The sequence below is a fragment of the Bubalus kerabau genome, chromosome 5, assembly GCF_029407905.1.
Source record: "Bubalus kerabau isolate K-KA32 ecotype Philippines breed swamp buffalo chromosome 5, PCC_UOA_SB_1v2, whole genome shotgun sequence".
In the NCBI taxonomy this organism is placed as follows: domain Eukaryota; kingdom Metazoa; phylum Chordata; class Mammalia; order Artiodactyla; family Bovidae; genus Bubalus; species Bubalus kerabau.
The window spans coordinates 133,853,453-133,871,349 of NC_073628.1; the positions used below are offsets into that span (position 1 = coordinate 133,853,453).

At 46.9% G+C, this 17,897-nt stretch overlaps 1 protein-coding gene across 16 annotated transcripts in view; it reads left to right on the forward strand.

Annotated features, from left to right (window-relative positions):
* Positions 1-17,897, forward strand: part of NR5A2 (nuclear receptor subfamily 5 group A member 2) — a 127,415-nt gene that overhangs the window by 15,845 nt on the left and 93,673 nt on the right. For all 16 annotated transcript variants that reach the window (XR_008715142.1, XM_055583166.1, XM_055583152.1 and 13 more), the window contains 2 exons: positions 1,318-1,459; positions 3,668-4,314. Coding sequence is in view for 15 of the 16 variants with exons in the window: in XM_055583166.1 (XP_055439141.1) it covers positions 1,318-1,459; positions 3,668-4,314 (789 nt within the window). In the remaining variant the exon portion in view is untranslated. The remainder of the gene's footprint in view (positions 1-1,317; positions 1,460-3,667; positions 4,315-17,897) is intronic.

Here is a 17,897-nt window from a genome sequence, read left to right on the forward strand (position 1 = left end):
AGAAAACTTTGCCAGTATCACGACTTTAAAATAGTTTATTGCAGGAAAGTGATGTAACTGTAGAAAGGCTTCTATTTCTAACAGTCCAGAATATTGATTTTGCTTGACTTATATATATTTAAAGCATCGTTGTTCTTGAGAGCCAACATGACAAAGTATTTCCCAAATACATTTTAACTTCAGAGTATTCTGTGCTACACATCCAAACATTTTTTATCCACAGATATAAAAGTCTAAATTCCCAACTGCATGATTTCATCCTGATTTATTCTAAAAATAATTTTTAAGACTTTTGGAATTTATATCAGAAAGAAACCAGATCTTAAGTTTATAATATGAGTAGTTTTAAGTATATGGTGACTTATTTAAATGCAAGAGTTTTTAATATGTGAGATGTACTATATTATTACTAATAACATCAACTATACAGTAAGGATTTATTTCAGACTTTTTTCATATATTCTCAGTAAATTTAATACTCCTTATTTTTCAACATTTTTAAAAGTAGAAAACTCAGTACAATTACTAAACCACTGCCAAGAAAATCTCTTCTCGTTTTTTATAACAAAGTAAGATGGTTTCACTTTGTGGTCAGTAGGGCAAACAAAGAATATACCATCCAAGCAGTTACTGTGTTATAAAGCTACAGATTTTATTTCTGATTAATTCTTTTGGGTGAAATATAAAGAAGGCATACACTCTGCTAAAACCCAGTTCTCTGCTCTACATGCTTTTTTCCCTCATCAGTTTCACCTTTTTCTTTGCAGTTCCCCAACTTCATGTATTCCAATGGAATTATGAAAATTTTCCACATTTTTCCATTTTATTCTTTAAATGCTTTTGCTTTTAACTCCTTAGTCCTGACGTTTATAAAACATCTGAAGTGTTTTGTTATTTCATTTTTTCTATTGGTATTTTACTGTAGTTTGCTACCAAAATTATATCAGACTACGTAAAAATAATTCAGCTCTCTAAAAGTGCCTTGTCTGGAACATGAAGGTTAATAAGAAAAAAAAAACAAAAACTACTGATCAATATAGCATGTATTTTCCCCTGAATGTTGAGATAAAACTGTGTGTAGACAAAGCTCTCCAAGATTTGATGTGATTCCTGTGAAGAATAACTGTGATGTCAGAAAAATCTCCACCATAGCCTGGTTTTGAAGGGTTGATCTTGTTAAAACGTGAAACAAGCCACAGAACCACATAAGGACTCAAAACGGTGCAATGAAAAGATTTACTGGTGATTTCCTTAAAGTGAAACAATAGAAGAGACGGGTGTTAGTTTTATAATATGTCTTACTGTTTTCTCTTATAGGGCTTTTTTAAGCGAACAGTCCAAAATAATAAAAGGTACACGTGTATAGAAAACCAGAACTGCCAAATTGACAAAACACAGAGAAAGCGTTGTCCTTACTGTCGATTTCAAAAATGTCTAAGTGTTGGAATGAAGCTAGAAGGTAAGTTTTTTCTAAAGACTGCTGCCTGTTCAAATTCTCCAAGGACATAGGATCTAAAACAACATTGCACTTATAACACGGTAGCAGTGTTCTCTTAGTCTTTTAACACTATTGGCAATAATATCTTTTTGTGTTTTGTCAGCAATATAGTCTGAGTCTCATTTGAAGGCTGGAGAAATCTACAGAAAAAAAGGTTTAACATGGCGTTTTGCCTCCCCCCTCAGTTTTTAGTTTGAGAAGCAGATGCATTTCATAGGGTAGATGAAAGCAAGACCAATGTGATTCAGCTGAGAACAAGTAAAAATAATTTGCCAAAATATTTTTTAAAGTCCTTTACAGGTTTCAGATCAGGATGCCCTAGTAAAAAAGTTTGATTTTAATCTTTTTAAATAGGTTAACTTGTCTTCATTGTTACTATTAGTTTCATGATTCCTGAATAAGAGGTAAAACCTTTAATTATAAAGAGATTTTTCTCATGGAGAGTATCATTTTTGATTGTGTAGGAAAGCACAATTTTTTTAAGATGATGACTGAGCCTGCAAAATTAAAAAAAATTTTTTTTGAGAATCAGGAAACATGAAAATTAATGAACTGTCATATCGGTAGCAGTGGTTTGACGAGAACAAGAGAGCGGCTGCCCCAAAGCCACATTAAGCTTTGTGTTGAAAAAGGAGGATCTGCGCTTATGCTGTACAGACTGGAGGAAGTAAAGTTAATATGTGACTGCTATAAATAACCTGTAGTTCATGGATGTTATGGTGTGTTGCTGGTTTTCGGTCTCTGACCCACTGACTTTCCACAGATTGCATATACTGTAAATAAAGTACTAAGAAGGGATACAGACCCCAGAGGTGTGCCGGATGCGGGGGCCCATTCCTTTTGATCAGTGAGACACAGATTAGTTGTCTTTGGGGCTTTTCTGTTGCATGGCACTCAGACTTGATGGAAATACTCAAAAAATTTCAAATACTCTGCAGAAATTGCTAATAGATTCCTTCCCAATAGAAGTAGCCTCGTGGGTTATCCGGGGACTGTGATGAGATTGAGAAAGGATGTAACTGCTTGTCAGTTCCTTCATTACCAATCACTTTATTATTTTCCAAACAGCAAAACAGTGTGGTAGATGCTTATGATAGTATGAGACTCGGAAGATAAAATGTTAAAAATTAAACGTTGTGATCGTTGATTAAAAAAGAAAAAGGAAGAGGTTGCTTTTCTCTACCTTAAAAAGTGTGCTTTCTTAACAGGAAGTCACTTGTGGCACGTGTTCATACTTTGCTCACAGTGAGAACAAACAGTCGAATATTCAATAAATATCATCCAGATGAAAAACTCTTTATTATCTTGTGTGGTATTCTGGGTGCCCAGCATTGACAATAAATTTTTAATGCTGTACTAATCCGAAGATGAAAAGCTCCAGAACTTAACCTCCAGCAATTTCACCATGTCACAAGCTGTCAGAGGTCGCTGTGTCTGGTCTAATTGCCAGTGGTCACTATGAGCTAGCAGAGACCCACTACGGATATTGCTAGACATGTCCCCGGACACCACCCGGTATTGTGATGGTGGACCGTTTTGACAGCTTCGGAAATGAATCTGCTTTAGTTAGGTCCAGTTCTGCTTAATTGAAAACAATAACCGGTGGCTACCTGGTGTGTACCCATCAAGTCTGGGTGAGGATGGTTTCCTGAGAAGAGCGTGTACCTAGCAATTTTGCAGCAAATTAGCCAAAAAGAGTTTGAGAGAGGAAGCTGTTCTCAGGAGAAATAGTCACAATTTGATCCAGTAATGGCCCCTTTGATTTGGGGGGGTGGGGTGCGCCCTCTGAGTAGTTTGCGTTTCCATAAGGAGAAGCCCAGCCTCGCTGGCAGGACAGAATCCGATCCTCGTCCTTAGCAATACAGAGCCTCCCCCAGGGGTAGCAAAGACTAGGCGTCTCTTCAGTCCACCGAAGGGTTAATGTGTCCCCACATAGCCGAAATATTTTTTTGATGACAAACACACTTGGAGGAAAGAATTCATAAATAAAGAGGACATGGCTTTTTTTGGGACTCTTTGAGAGCTATTGTGGTGAAAATAACCACACACAGACCACTTCTGGTCCATTTTGAGCCTAACTATCCGGAGATCTGGACAGTGCTCAGGACTTACATCTTATTTATACCCTTACTTCCTTTTTTTTTTGTTTTTTCATGCCCACACCAACAGCGGTAAGGGCAGACCGAATGCGCGGAGGAAGGAATAAATTCGGGCCCATGTACAAGAGGGACAGGGCCCTGAAGCAGCAGAAAAAAGCCCTCATCCGGGCCAACGGACTGAAGCTGGAAGCCATGTCTCAGGTGATCCAAGCCATGCCCCCCGAGCTGAGCATCTCCTCTGCGATTCAGAACATCCACTCTGCCTCCAAAGGCCTACCTCTGAACCACGCTGCCTTGCCTCCTACAGACTACGACCGGAGCCCCTTTGTGACCTCCCCCATCAGCATGGCCATGCCCCCTCACGGCAGCCTGCCCGGGTACCAGACCTACAGCCACTTTCCCAGCCGCGCCATCAAGTCCGAGTACCCCGACCCCTACACCAGCTCCCCGGAGTCCATCATGGGCTACTCCTACGTGGATAGTTACCAGACCAGCTCCCCGGCCAGCATCCCCCACCTCATCCTGGAACTGCTCAAGTGTGAGCCCGACGAGCCCCAGGTGCAGGCCAAGATCATGGCCTACCTGCAGCAGGAGCAGGCCAACCGCAGCAAGCACGAGCGGCTCAGCACGTTCGGGCTCATGTGCAAGATGGCAGACCAGACGCTCTTCTCCATCGTGGAGTGGGCCCGCAGCAGCGTCTTCTTCAGGGAGCTCAAGGTACGTGCCGGCCGCCGGGGCGCAAGGCTCCACTTCCCTCCGCGCGGCCCGGGCTTGTGCCGCTGCACAGGGTCTGGGTGCCGCGCGCACGCTGTCCTTCCTTGTAAAGCGGTGTTTCAGACCTTGACTTCAGAACTGCCGCGGCTTCCCTCTATGCGCCTGTATTTTCTGCAGCTCTCCGTTTAGGGCCGTGGCATTTAATGTCACACACGGTAAACTTAGTTGGGATGTTTTTTTGCCGAACAGGAAAAGTGCTATTCCCTCTCCCTTATTATTACCTTATTCCCTCTGCCTTGGTTTATGGCTGAAACATTGAGGCCGATGTGAAACAGTGAAACAGAACGCAGTAAACTTTTGAAGAATTACCAAGCAAGGAGCTCTATTATAATGGTGCCAATTGAGAAGGAAAAAATGCCACCGTTTCGTTGTGTTTAGACGCTAAAGAATCCAAATGGTACCGCTGGTTAAGACTATCAAGTAGGTATTTCCTGCCTATTTACCTTGACATTAGGTTGGTAAACCTTTTGTTTTCGGAGCAGATTCCAATAGGATGTTTACTGCCTTTGGCTGCGGAACGGGCCCCGTGTGAGTGCTGGTCTGCTTGGCTGGGCTTTGGTTCTCATAATCTGTGTCTGTCGTTGATTTTAATGGATTGGTACATTGTAAACACAGTCCTTGTTTGTACAAGGATCTCTGTTTAACTGCATAATTATTTTATTTCCTGAAGCTGAAGACTGAATTAATATGGGAAAGTCGTAACGAAGTTTGGGACCGTGGGGTAACTGCAGGACCACCAGCAGCAGCCTGGTGGTCAGCGGTTTCATTCTCTGTGTTAAAGACAGAGCTGAACTCTGGGCTTGATTTCTAGTCTGTTATAAAATCAGTTTCTCCCTGTTACCGTGGCGGCTTCAGCCTTTGGGAGGAGATTTTAAAATCTCTGCAAGGAGGAGAGTACAAAGCAGACTTTTCATTTAAAGGTTCTGTCTAAAGCTGTGTGCATGCGGATGGGCTGGAGTGTGGAAACCACGTCCAAATGGAAAACGCGGCTTTCCACGGCCGCCTTCCCTCAGCACCGTGATCTGAAACAGGAGAGTTACCTGAACGGCCCCGGGCGATCGCTGGGCGGCCGTCAGGTCTAGCCCTGCTCCCGGGCGCCTGTCCTCCATGTGCAGAGGGCCGATGGTGGGGTTCACACCGGGACTAGCAAGGTGCCCTGTTGGCTGCCAGACCAGCCCCTCTGGCGTGGAACCACCCTGGTGTCATCAGGTGCTTATCATCAACAAGCATCGCTTTCCTGATGGTAACCTTGGGTTCGCAACGTTGTCCCTTAAGAGAACAGGTAAGGGATTGGAAAATGAAAACGAAAATGATCGTTCCAGATGCAGCTGACAGGTTGGGAAACTCAGAAGGACGGAAGCCTCGCCTTTGCAGAGGGACCCAGTTGGCGTTAGATCCTTGCTGCTTAGTAACTGTCTTTGTTGGGCAGGTTGTCAATCTCTGAGCCTTAGTTTTCTAGTCTGTGAAATTACAGGTGTGGTGTTGTGGGGGAGGTGGAGGTATGTAGGGAATAACAATACATCTGTTGAGATATTTCAAGGAATAAACGAGACTGTATGGGCAAAGCATCTAGTCCGGGGAACCCAGCATATATTATATACTTAGTAAATCAGTGCTATTTTTAAATTGTTCTTACTGTTTTATGACAAATGTGTGGAGGCTTTACTTAACACTCATGTTCAAGAAAAAAACATGCACTTTGTACTCTTTTTAGTTTGACGTTGAAAAGCAGAATTACCATCTGCATGATAGAGAAGTAAAATTCTATAATAGTAATTAATTACTTCCAGTTGAGGACCTCAAACTTGCCAGGCAGTACGTTGGGTGTGAGATGGATACAAGGTTGAATAAGACAAGATATTTCCTGTCGAAGACAATTTCATAAATATCTACGTAAAAAAAAACAAAGCTGAAGTTCGTTTCACAAAATCATGAGGAAAGAAATCATGTATTATTTACATGAAAAAAGAGAAAGTTGTGAAGTGAGTATAGAGAACCCCAGGTGGGACTTTAACAGTGCTAGGAAAACATGCTCTCCAAATTTCGCCTTTCCTTTCCCTGTAGTTAAATTGCATGAGATTCTTTTCTAGGGCATGAGATTTCATATTTCGTTAAAATATGAACATTTGGGGGAATGGGACATATTAAAGCACTCTGAGTCCATTCAGTTCAGTTCAGTCGCTCAGTCGTGTTCGACTCTTTGCTACCCCATGAATCGCAGCACGCCAGGCCTCCCTGTCCATCACCAACTCCCGGAGTTCACCCAAACTCATGTCCATCTGAGTCCTTTATACTGTTGTTTAAGGCATTTATCAGTCTTCTGTGAGAAAATGCATTAAAGAAGAGAAGGGAACAGATGCAAATGCTGGCCTGGCTCCTGTAAAAGGCGGGGGCGACCCCAGGAGAGAAAGACAACTAGACCCTCTTCTCTGTTGGCCTTGGACTTATATTTTTGAAAGAGGTATTACCCTTGAAGTATTTTTCAGAGGACTAAAAGTAGAATTCCAGAATAACTTAGGGATTGTTTAAATACAGAATTGAGAGGTGACCATTTGTTTCGGAAGAATTCCTTTTCCTTTGTTTATAAAGTCGCTTTGTGGAAACCAGACCAAGGCGTTTGAAGCCAGCGTGGAGACATTGTGTGCTGCCCTGTATTTCTCCAGGGCAGAGGCTTGCAAACTTTTGAACTAAGGCCCACAGTAAGAAACATATTCTACATTGGAACCTGGTGTACCAAACACACACACACACGCACACGCATGCACACACACGCACGCATGCTCAACTGAGCCAGAGTTCCACGAGACAGTGCATGCTTTTGTCCATGCCATACGTGCTGATATTTTCTATTCTATTTTGCTTTAGTCGAATTTATTTCATGCTTTTAAAATAAAAAAAAAATTCCCGGTTGCGACCCCCTGAGCTGATTTCCTGACCTGCTAAGGAGGCAGGCCCAGCAGTCCAGGAGTGGTTGCTCCTGGGCAGGGTCATGGGCCAGCCACCAGGCGTGGTCCACCTGCCCCCGCCAGGAACACCTCCTGCACAAGGCCTCCCCCGACCCCACCCCTCACCCCGGCCTGGCCTCCAGGGCCCTCTGGAAACCTGCAGCCAGATCCTCCACCTACCTTCCTGCAAACCTTGTGATTTTAAAATAGCGTTTGGGACGATTTAGATGGATGGCCCCTTTTTCATATTTGTCTTTTTCTTGTTAAGGTCACTGTAAGTTACCCATCAGGCGGTATACTTATAGAGCAGATTGCTTATAGCTCCACAGCCCCGACCTGGAAAAGCACACATTTGCTGCAGGAGAAGTAATAAGATAATCGGGCAGTTTTGCAAACGGCCCCTTGCTCAGCCTCACAGGACACGTTACACTCTGCGTGCAGAAGAGGGGGATGCAGGTTTCATTTGTTTACTGTCTAAGGAACCAAAAGGGCCAGAGGAAATCTGGTGGGTTGTTTAGTTACACGGTGCAAAAACAAAAGAAATGATATTCTGGTTCCCATTCAAAATATTGGAATGGGAAAGAAGAAATTTTAACTCCCATACGTGCATCTTGAAAAACAGTACATAAACAGCAAAAAAATAAAAAATACAATATAGAAACCGTGCAATTTCAGAGCTAGGTGATGACCAGGGAAAAGAGAGTAAGTACATATAAGTGAGCTGTTTTGTTTCCTATATGAGGGCAGTTCTGATTTCCGTCCAAAGTTGTGGCATGGGAAAGGTGAACGAACTAGTTGGGATAGCTGTCCAGCCAGCACCCATGTGTCCAGCGATCCTCACGGCCCGGACACCACAGGCTTTCCAGAGCAGGACAAGATGGTGGGGGTCCTTGGACTCTAGCCCCTCCATTTACATGTGGAGAAGCTGAGGCAGGGGGCCTGTGGCCTGAACAAGATTATACAGCTGTCTACCGCAGGGAAGAACTGGGGGGCTGGCCATTCAGGTTACAAGAAGCTGTGCTTCTCCACAGCCCTGCACCCCTGCCAGGACACACACAAGCATATGCGCACACACACACATATGCACACACACACACGCACACAAGCCCTATAACCTTTGACTCCAGAAATCCATGCCTTTCCCAGGAAAGCTACAGCAGACGTCCCGGTTATCAGAAGTCCATCACTACCGCCCAATTACTAAATCACTGAAATCAGCGAGATGAATTTTCTCTGAGCCCAGACCCGTCCCTGGGAGGGAGGGAGTCACTTTGGAAAGTGGCTACAATTCTCGCAGGCTACGGGGACCTCCAGCGAGTGAAGTGTGTCTTCCCATTGGCACTCCTGAGCCCTGGAGGAGGGTCCAGATCCCTCTGAGTGCCTCCCTCGTGCCCACCGCCCTTGGGAGGACAGGCGGCCACGTGGGGCTCTGCCCTGCTGTAAAGTGGGTAAAGGAAGTTACGTCCTGTGTCCGACTGGGTGCCGGGTGCATCAGCCTGGGCTCCTTTCTGTGTGTTTGTGAAAACAGTCAGGAAGGGAGCTTAGGATTGTAACCAGGTGGTAGATGGCCCTGAATTCCCCCAGCCTGACAGCATTTCTGGGGTCAAGGCATGCGTTCACTACACCTTCGAATCTTTAAGCTCCACCTGTCTTACGGTGGCCTGTGTTCTTGACTTTAACTTGTGTTTTTGGAAATCAAGAGTGAATTCCAGACCCCCTGGCCCAACATCCCAGAAAGTGCTGTCGACGCGAGTCAAGAAGATGGTGCTCTTTCTCCTTCGCTCATTTTTCTCTGGTCTGTGTCTCGAGTATCTCACAAGCACCAGAGCAGTGGGCAAGTAATTCCCACTTTGTTGAACAGCTAATGAATCTGCAGGATCTGTTTGATCGTCTAAGGAGACCAGATGTCTTCCGAGGATTCTGGGAATGGATGGAGAAGAATTTCCCCTCCGTGAATATTCTTGTACATGGAGGAATAAAAAAAGTCTAAATTAATCCTGACTGAAACGCATAACTAGCGTTTCTGTGGAAAATAGGGCTCAGAGGCTCAGGGAATCTGTGCCAAAGGAATTCAGCCACGCAGAAGCCAGTTTTCTCGAAAGCCAGCCGCCCTTTTTTCTCTGTTCTGGTATGGATGCTTTTTGAGCAGAGTTTTAATTTATTTATCATCAACATCCTAGATCCCTTTTCCCGAGCCTCAGTTGACTTCTCCCACCCAACACAGGTCTGCAGTCTGCGGTTCGCTGGATTTGCCCCAGTTTGAGGCCGTGTTCGTTAGTGGGCTCGCTCAGCCCTTCGTTTCTCTGTGTGTGTGTTTACCTGCCATATCTGCCATCCTGCTCTCTTTAATGCCTCCCAGGTGGCTCTGTGGTGAAGGATCCACCTGCCAATGCAGGAGATGCAACACAGAAGAGGCAAGTTCAATCCCTGGGTCGCGAAGATTGCCTGGAGAAGGAAAGGGCAACCCACTCCAGTGTTCTAGCCTCGAGATGCCCATGGACAGAGGAGCCTGGTGGGCTGCAGTCCATGGGGTCACAAAGAGTCAGACACAGCTGTGCACACACGCACCCACTGCTCCCTTTGGCCTCTGCCTGAGCTTTCAGGATCATGTCCCCAGAATTATCGTCTGTCACTTTACTTACCTGTGTTTTCATTTCTTTGGATGCAAAGTAGGTCCTCCTGGAAGCAGATGATCAGCATTTAATGTGATTTCCCATAAAGAGGGGAGAAGTATTTCTATTCGAAGGCAAATGAAAACATCTCGGACCATGAAACCTATTTCTCAAAAAGAGATCAGAAGGAAATAAATGGACCTTCCATAGGTTTACAAGGAAACCGGAAAACTGGCTTTTCTTCCACTGGGGGTGGGCATGGAAGTTTTCTGCTGCCTGTGAGTTTGGAGGGAAGGTTGGAAGCTGCAGGTCTGACTCTGTGACTCGGGGCTCTTCGGCATCAGACGTCTGCTTCTGTGGCTCCTCCAGGCAGACCTGGCACAGAGCCTCTGGGCTGGTTGCTGGTGCTAGGTTGTGGGTCTTTCTGGCTGTCTGTGCTTGTCCAGGCTTGTGTGTTCCTGCACCCATGTCGCTTACTAACTGAGGAATCTTCCTGTAGCCGTTGAAGTCTTCTTTGGTCACTGTCTGCTGGGTGAATCGGCTCTCCTCCATCAGCACCTGTTTAAGGTAGACGTGCTGTTCTTTGGCAGAAATGACTCTGCTGACTGGAGTACCACAGGCAGATTCAGATGCTGGATTCTCCACCCTCTCGGTTCCTTTTCAAGTATTGTTGTTAAGTCACTAAGTCAGGTTGAACCCTTTTTCAACCCTGTGGACTATAGCCTGCCAGGCTCCTCTGTCCGTGGGATTCTCCAGGCAAGAATATTGGAGTGGGTTGCCATTTCCTCCTCCAGGGAATCTTCCCAACCCAGGGATTGAACTTGCGTCTCCTGCGTTGCAGGTGGATTCTTTACCACGGAGCCACCGGGGAAGCCCTTAAAAGTATCACATTTGCTTTATTCAGTGAGGATACGTCCACAGGCTGCAGACTCGGCTTAGACTCTGGGTTTCCATGTGATCAGACTCTAGTAGTTACCGTGCAGTGGGCGGAAGCCAGGGGGTTTGGTGGGAGCGATGAGCGTGGCTTCATGCTGGGTTCACATACCCGATGCGCTTCCTGTCCCTGTTAACCTGTGTGTTACCTATCAGGATGGTGGGGAGCCTGGGAGAAGCCTGCCACACCAGGGCGCTGTGTTTAACTGGCTGGGTCGCTGTCAGGCGTCAGGAATGCACAGTGAGGGTGGGAAGAAAACGGGCATCTCCCTTGCTCTGCTCGAGGTCAGGTGGTGGAGGAAAGAGGCCCCTTTAATCAGGGGCTCGCTCTGCCTGCTGTAGGTCTGAGTCCCTCTCCTCAGGCGCTGGTCCGGTCCACTCCTTCCCTCCTGGGGAGGGAGGGCGGGACAAGGTCGCCTCTTGCCCAGGAGGGGAAGCCCTGGACCCTTGCTGTCACGTAAAGTGGTCCTTCCAGAGGACACGTCCGTCCATCCTTTCTGGATCCAGAGAGACACAGAGTTAACTGATAGATAAAAGTTTGCTAACTAGGTTTTTATTTTCTATTTTTTTGAAGTTTATTTTATTCCCATATAATTGATTTACAGTGCTGTGTTCATTTCTCCTGAACAGCAGAGTAGTTCAGTTATACGTGTATATATTGTTTCTCATATTCTTTTCTATTTTGGTTTGTCACGGGGCCCTGAATACAGGTCCCTGTCCTGTACAGTAGGGCCCTGTTTGTCCAGCCTGCATATAATAGTTTGCTCCTGCGAATCCCAAACCCCCAGCCACCCCCTTGGAACCCACAGGTCCATCCTGTGCGTCTGGAGTTTGCAGGTCCATCCTGTGCGTCTGGAGTTTGCGGGTCCGTCCTGTGCCTCTGGAGTTTGCGGGTCCGTCCTGTGCGTCTGTGAGTTTGCTTCACAGACGAGTTCATCTGTGTCATGTTTTAGATCCCACACCTCTGTGACGTCATATGGTATTTTTCTGCTTTACATCACTTAGCATGGTAACCTCTAGGTCCATCCACGTCGCTGCGAATGGCATGATTTCGTTCTTTTTCGCAGCTGACTGGCACTCCACTGTGTGCACGGGCCATATCTGTGCCCATCCTTCTGTAAATGGGCATCTAGGTTGTGTCCACGTCTTGGCTGTTTTAAATAGGCTGCTATGAATGTAGGGGTGCATGCATTTCTTGAGTTACAGTTTTGTCTGAATATACGCCCAGGAGTGGGATTGCAGGCAGCTCTATTTTTAGTGTTTTAGGGAACCTCTCGGAAAAGCCGATAGCACCCCACTCCAGTGCTCTTCCCTGGAAAATCCCATGGGCGGAGGAGCCTGGTAGGCTGCTGTCCATGGGGTCTCTAGGAGTCGGACACGACTGATCGACTTCACTTTCACGTTTCACTTCCATGCATTGGAGAAGGAAATGGCAACCCACTCCAGTGTTCTTGCCTAGAGAATCCCAGGGACGGGGGAGCCTGGTGGGCTGCCGTCTATGGGATCGCACAGAGTCGGACGCGACTGAAGCGACTTAGCAGCAGCAGCAGCACGCCGTTCTCCACAGGGGCTGTGCCAGTTGACATTCCCACCAGCGATGATGTAGGGAGGTCCCCTTTTCTCCACACTCTCTCCAGCACTTCTTATCTGTAGACTCTCTAATGATGGCCATTCTGACCAGTGTCAGGTCTTACCTCATTGCAGTTTTGCTAACTAGGTTTTAAATTTTTTTTTAGTCAAATAATCTGTCACAGGCAAAAATGGTTGAGGCACTTCAGCCAGTTTGGGGAGGGGGACGGGAAGCAGGCATGAGAGAGATGGAGGAAGAAACACAGAAGGAGGGGCGGAAAAAGAGCTCAGTAGGTAACCTGCCCCCAAGGCTTGGAGTTACATTAATAGGAGAGAGCTTAGGGAAGACTCAAGGTCAACAGAAAATACTTTGGATAACAGGAGATAATAGTAGCTGGCACTTACTGAGTTTTTACTGTGAGTCAGACGATCGCCAGCCGCTGTACCAGTGTTGTATCTCGTCTAATGCTCATCACTTCCTGGGCAGTGAGCACGTTTGCTCCCAGCGTGCAGCTGAGGCTCCGAGACCCAAAGACTTTCACTGATCGGCCCCAAGTCACGCGGCTGTTAAGTACTATGTCTTTGAAACCAAAAATGCATATGGCGGTCTTCTGTGAGCTACGCCCATCTGAGTACCACTTTACAGTGGGTCTTAAAGGACCTGTGTTCTTCTTCAGCGGCAGAGAGCCATTGCTTAACATGACCCAAGAATATGTAAATTTTTCCTGTTTTTAATTGGCGGTGACCTTGTAAGGCTGGAATACAGAACGGAGAAGAGGAGGAGTCTGCCATTGGTTGCAGACTCTGGAGCTTCTAAACCTTAATCTGTAAAAGCGTATGTAACTGCAGGGTCAGCAGGGGGGTGGTGCTCCCCACTTGGGCACGCTGGGCAGGCTCTGCCACCCCGGGTTGCCCAGCTCTGATTCCGACCGCGTGGCCAATAGAGAGCAGTGTGTCAGCCTGTCTGCTTAGAAGCTGGTCCACACCTGTTTGCTGAGACTTGCCTGGGTCCCTGGTCGGTCCAAGACCTGCACACGTCTGCCCAGCAGGACACACAGGCTGCTCACGGATCTTACAGAAAGTCCAGAACGTCTGCTCCTCAGTCTCGAGGAGGGGAGCGCCCCGAGTCCCCAAGCCCCGGGACCCAGTGGGCCAAGCATCTCTGCCGGCACACCGAGTGTGGTAGCGGGTGACAGCGCCGCGAACGAGACTCACGCGTGACTCACGCGTGACGCTCCATAACACACTTTTGAAGGGCTTTGCCCTCTGAACCTGTGAGGTAAAATGAGTCTTTCTATTTTCCAGGGCAAGTGAAGGATGACTTGCTCTGACTCATTCTTCTGCAGCTCGGGAAGTCGATCATACAAATCTCTGCGGGCTCCACATCCATTTGCAGAATGGCTGCATGCAAATCGCGCGTTTGTGCTGTTGCTCACGTTAAAGACATTCGTCTCTGACCCAAGAACGCTGCCGCCCTCGAGCACAGCGTGGTCCGCAGCGTCCCTCTGCCAGCCCTGGGTCTTTCTTAAATACCTGATGCTTACCACCTGCTTCCTCTGGGGCTGCCTTCGCCACGCACCAGGCGAAGCTCGGGCCTCCTGTGCACGGGGCCCCAGCCAGCGTCTCTGGAGACATGCTGACCTGTTCTATTTTCTCCTCTTTCCTTCACCTCCATCTCTCCTTTCTATTTGTCCTGACCCCCTTTCTCTTTGCTCACTCACATGGCTTCTCCTCCTCCAGGGTCTGCAGTGTTGTGGGTCCTGGGAGCGCCTGCAGTGTTGTGGGTCCTGGGAGCCTGCCCTGTCCGGGGCTGCATCTGTACTTCCCTGCAGATGGGACGTGGTGGGCCAGGAGGGCCCCCGAGCCCTGGAGGTCTGATGGCAGATGGAGAAGACATGAGAAACTGTCAGGTCGGCGAACCCAGGAGTGGGCAGCGTTCGCGGGTAGTCGGTGGAACGTCTGGGTGGCCTTGTCTCCGGGCGAGGGGACTCCACACAGTGGGGTTTCCTGTTGCAGAAGCAGGTCAGCCTCCAGGGCCAGGGCACACGAGACTGACCGGGGGCGTGGGGACCCCTGTAACGCCCGCCTACACTGTGTAAGCGACATCTCCGCACGGTCCCGCAAAGGGCTGGCTGCCCGTGTGCCCCTGCCTTTTTACTTCCTCCATGGAAATCTTTCTCTTTCTTTCAAAAAATGTTTACTGGGCCACGTGGGGTCCTAGCTGCGGCACGTGGGAACTTCTCTGTGGCATGCGGGCTCTTCGTTGCAGTGCACAGATTCTCTGGTTGCAGGTCCAGGCTGTTGCTCCAAGCTGTGTGAGTTTTTAGGTCCTCAGCCAGGGATCAAACCCACGTGCCCTGCGCTGCAAAGTGATTCTTAACCACCAGACCACCAGGGAAGTCCCCTGGAAATCATTTTCAAACGCCATGTTTCCGACCTCCCAGGACCAAGCCTGGGTTATTCACATCCAGCAGCCTTGGAAGGAACAGCCAAACGCTTGGAAGAGAAATTGTACAGATCTGAAGGGCACAGGACTGTAGGGCCCTGCTGTTCTCCATTTCTCCGTGAAGACTAAAAGAGTGCCCCATTATCTTGAATATTTAGAAATGTCCCCAGGATTACACAACATTAAGGATTAACTTTGCAACCAACCGTGATCCGATTTCTGACGCTGTAAGAAGGCCTTCTCTTGATGTAGCAGATGGACTAACTGGGCAACAGGTCTAAAGTCTGTCTTTTATTGCACAAGATGAGGGTTGCGGAGGCAGAGGGTAACCCCTTCTGCCATTCATTTGGGGAGCGTGGAAAGTAGCTGGCCTTCCATCCGTGCCTCACAGCGTTGCTCTTTAAAGTCTACGCAGCAGGACCACCTCCTGTGAAATGACGATCACATTTCTAAGTAGCTTGTTTACAGAATACTTTACCTGGGAGAGCAGGATAATTATTTCACTTAAATTAAAAACACATTTTTATGGAGGATGAAACATGGAGGATATCAGGTCCGTTTTGCAGGGATACACTCAAGATGGGGAGGGGCGTGGGGCTGGGTCAAGGCAGCACTGATAACAATTCCTGTCTTCACTTTTAAGCAGGATTAAATTCGTAACTGGTCATCAGAAAATTCCCAGGAGGATGTTTTCAGTGACTTCTTAAGCAGTGGCCCTGATGTGGTCATACAGCCACACTCACATGCATTTGGTAGGAAATAATTTCACGCACACGTAGGTCTCGGGTCCTCCGTGCTTCTCCCAGGCAGAGCTTGTGTGTATGTATCACAAGTGCATATCCTGTTTTCAGACGTGCTGTCCAAAATGTTAGCAGATTCCAAGAACTGTTGTTTCGTTTTGACCAGAGTATCTTGCCTCCTGTGAACTCACCACAAATCCTTTACCTCACACATCTCAGAACCACCCTTGTGCTTCTTTGATCCCAAAGTCTCGATGAGTAAGAGGCTTTTGCTTATTGCCTAATTTAAAAACTTACTAAATATTACATTTCCCCTTGTAAAATAATGATATAGATTAGTGTTTGTGCAGAAGTGTGGGCAACAGAATTCTTCAAAAGTTCTCCTTTGGGTGATGAAAGCTGTTAGATGATTCTGACTGGCTAATCAAATGTAATTGGAAGCTTGAAGTGCCTCAGATTTCCTTGTACGGTTATCAAAGCGGGAAATGTAACTCTTGGAGCTGATGAAAGGCTGCTCTCACGGTATTCTCTCAATTACAGATCCGACAGAGGGAATGAAAGAACAGGGCTGTTGCTAAAAACTCTGGGCTTGAAATGCCCCTCAGCGTTAATTGCTGTATTAGCTAGTTAACACATTATTATACATTTTAATTGATTCCTGCTCCAGTTTTGGAGGAAAAAAAAAGTTCTGGATCTGTTTGGCAAGCAAATGAAGGAGGGAAGATGCTTGGGCACAAAAATACTGCCATTTATATAAGGTTCAACTCATGCCAGATATTTAGCGTGGAAACAATAGCCGTCACTTTTGTGGGGTCTAACTTGCTTTAAAAGCATTAATAGTTTGCGCTCATGTATTGGGATTTGTGGTTATGAATGTTTTCAGAGGAGTTTTATTCGACCGTAGAGAATTCCTTTTATGGTTTTATCAATGACGTGTCACAATCTTGAAAACATAACTTCATTCCAGTCATGGATTTGGTTGGATGCAGCTGATGGTTGGCTTTTGAAAAGAGCCAGAACACATTGTGCCTGCATTTCATTCACCAGGACGTAGCGGTTTTTTTTCTTTAGGAGTGAATCTCTAAAGAAATCCTTCAAGAATCTAATCAATTCAAGAAGGCTTGACTCCCTAGCCATTGGTAAAACACTTCTGGTGTAAATGATGGGCTGTGACTTAGGATCAGGGCAGATCTGAGATTTTATCCATTTAGGTCTTACCTGTTCACGCCCCCGTTCACGCGGCCTTTACTGAGTTCTGACTGTGGTTGATGCCTGTGCTGCAGACAGGACAGGTGGGCTCCCCGCCCCCGACACCAGCCGTGTCCTGCGGGGCGCTTTGCTCAATTCAAGTAGGAGCAACACCTGGCCCCCAGCAGACGCTGCCTCTGGAAGCCTGTGCAGCTATGTGTGACGACGCCCGCACTGATGGTTGAAACGATACTGAAACTGAAGAGACGATCGAATTCTCGTGGACAGCATGCCAACCCCTGAGAAACACGGCAGGGGTTTGTAGTAGCAGTGGTAAATTGCATAAGTGAGTACATGGGCAATTTATGCATCTTAAAGAGGGGCCTCTTTATTTTGTATAAATAAAACAGGTTTAATTCTGTCACTGAAGTTTAAAAATAAACGTTTCATGTTAAAAATGACATTGGGCAATTTCATATAACCACAGTTGACAGAGGTGAATATTAGAAGATATTTATTTATTCTTCAGTTCAGTTGTTTAGTCTCTCACTCGTGTCTCTCAGTCTTTGCGACCCCATGAACCACAGCATGCCAGGCCTCCTTGTCCATCACCAACTCCCAGAGTTTACCCAAACTCATGTCCATTGCATCAGTGATGCCATCCAATCATCTCATCCTCTGTCGTCCCCTTCTCCTCCTGCCCTCAATCTTTCCCAGCATCAGGGTCTTTTCAAATGAATCACCTCTTCGCATCAGGTGGCCAAAGTATTGGAGTTTTGGCTTCAACATCAGTTCTTCCAATGAACATCCAGAACTGATGGATCTCCTTGAGGGTGGACTGGTTGGGTCTCCTTGCAGTCCAAGGGACTCTCAAGAGTCTTATTTATTCTTAGCTATAAATAATGTGGATGAAGAAAGTAAAGATGAGGAAAATGAAGTACCATTTATATAGTTCAGTTAATTGTATATAGTCCAGAATTGGAAACACCCCGTTGATTCGTTTGGGGCTTCCCTTGTGGCTCAGTTGGTGAAGGATCTGCCTGCAATGCAGGGGACCAGGGTTCGATCCCTGGGGCGGGAGGATCCCCTGGAG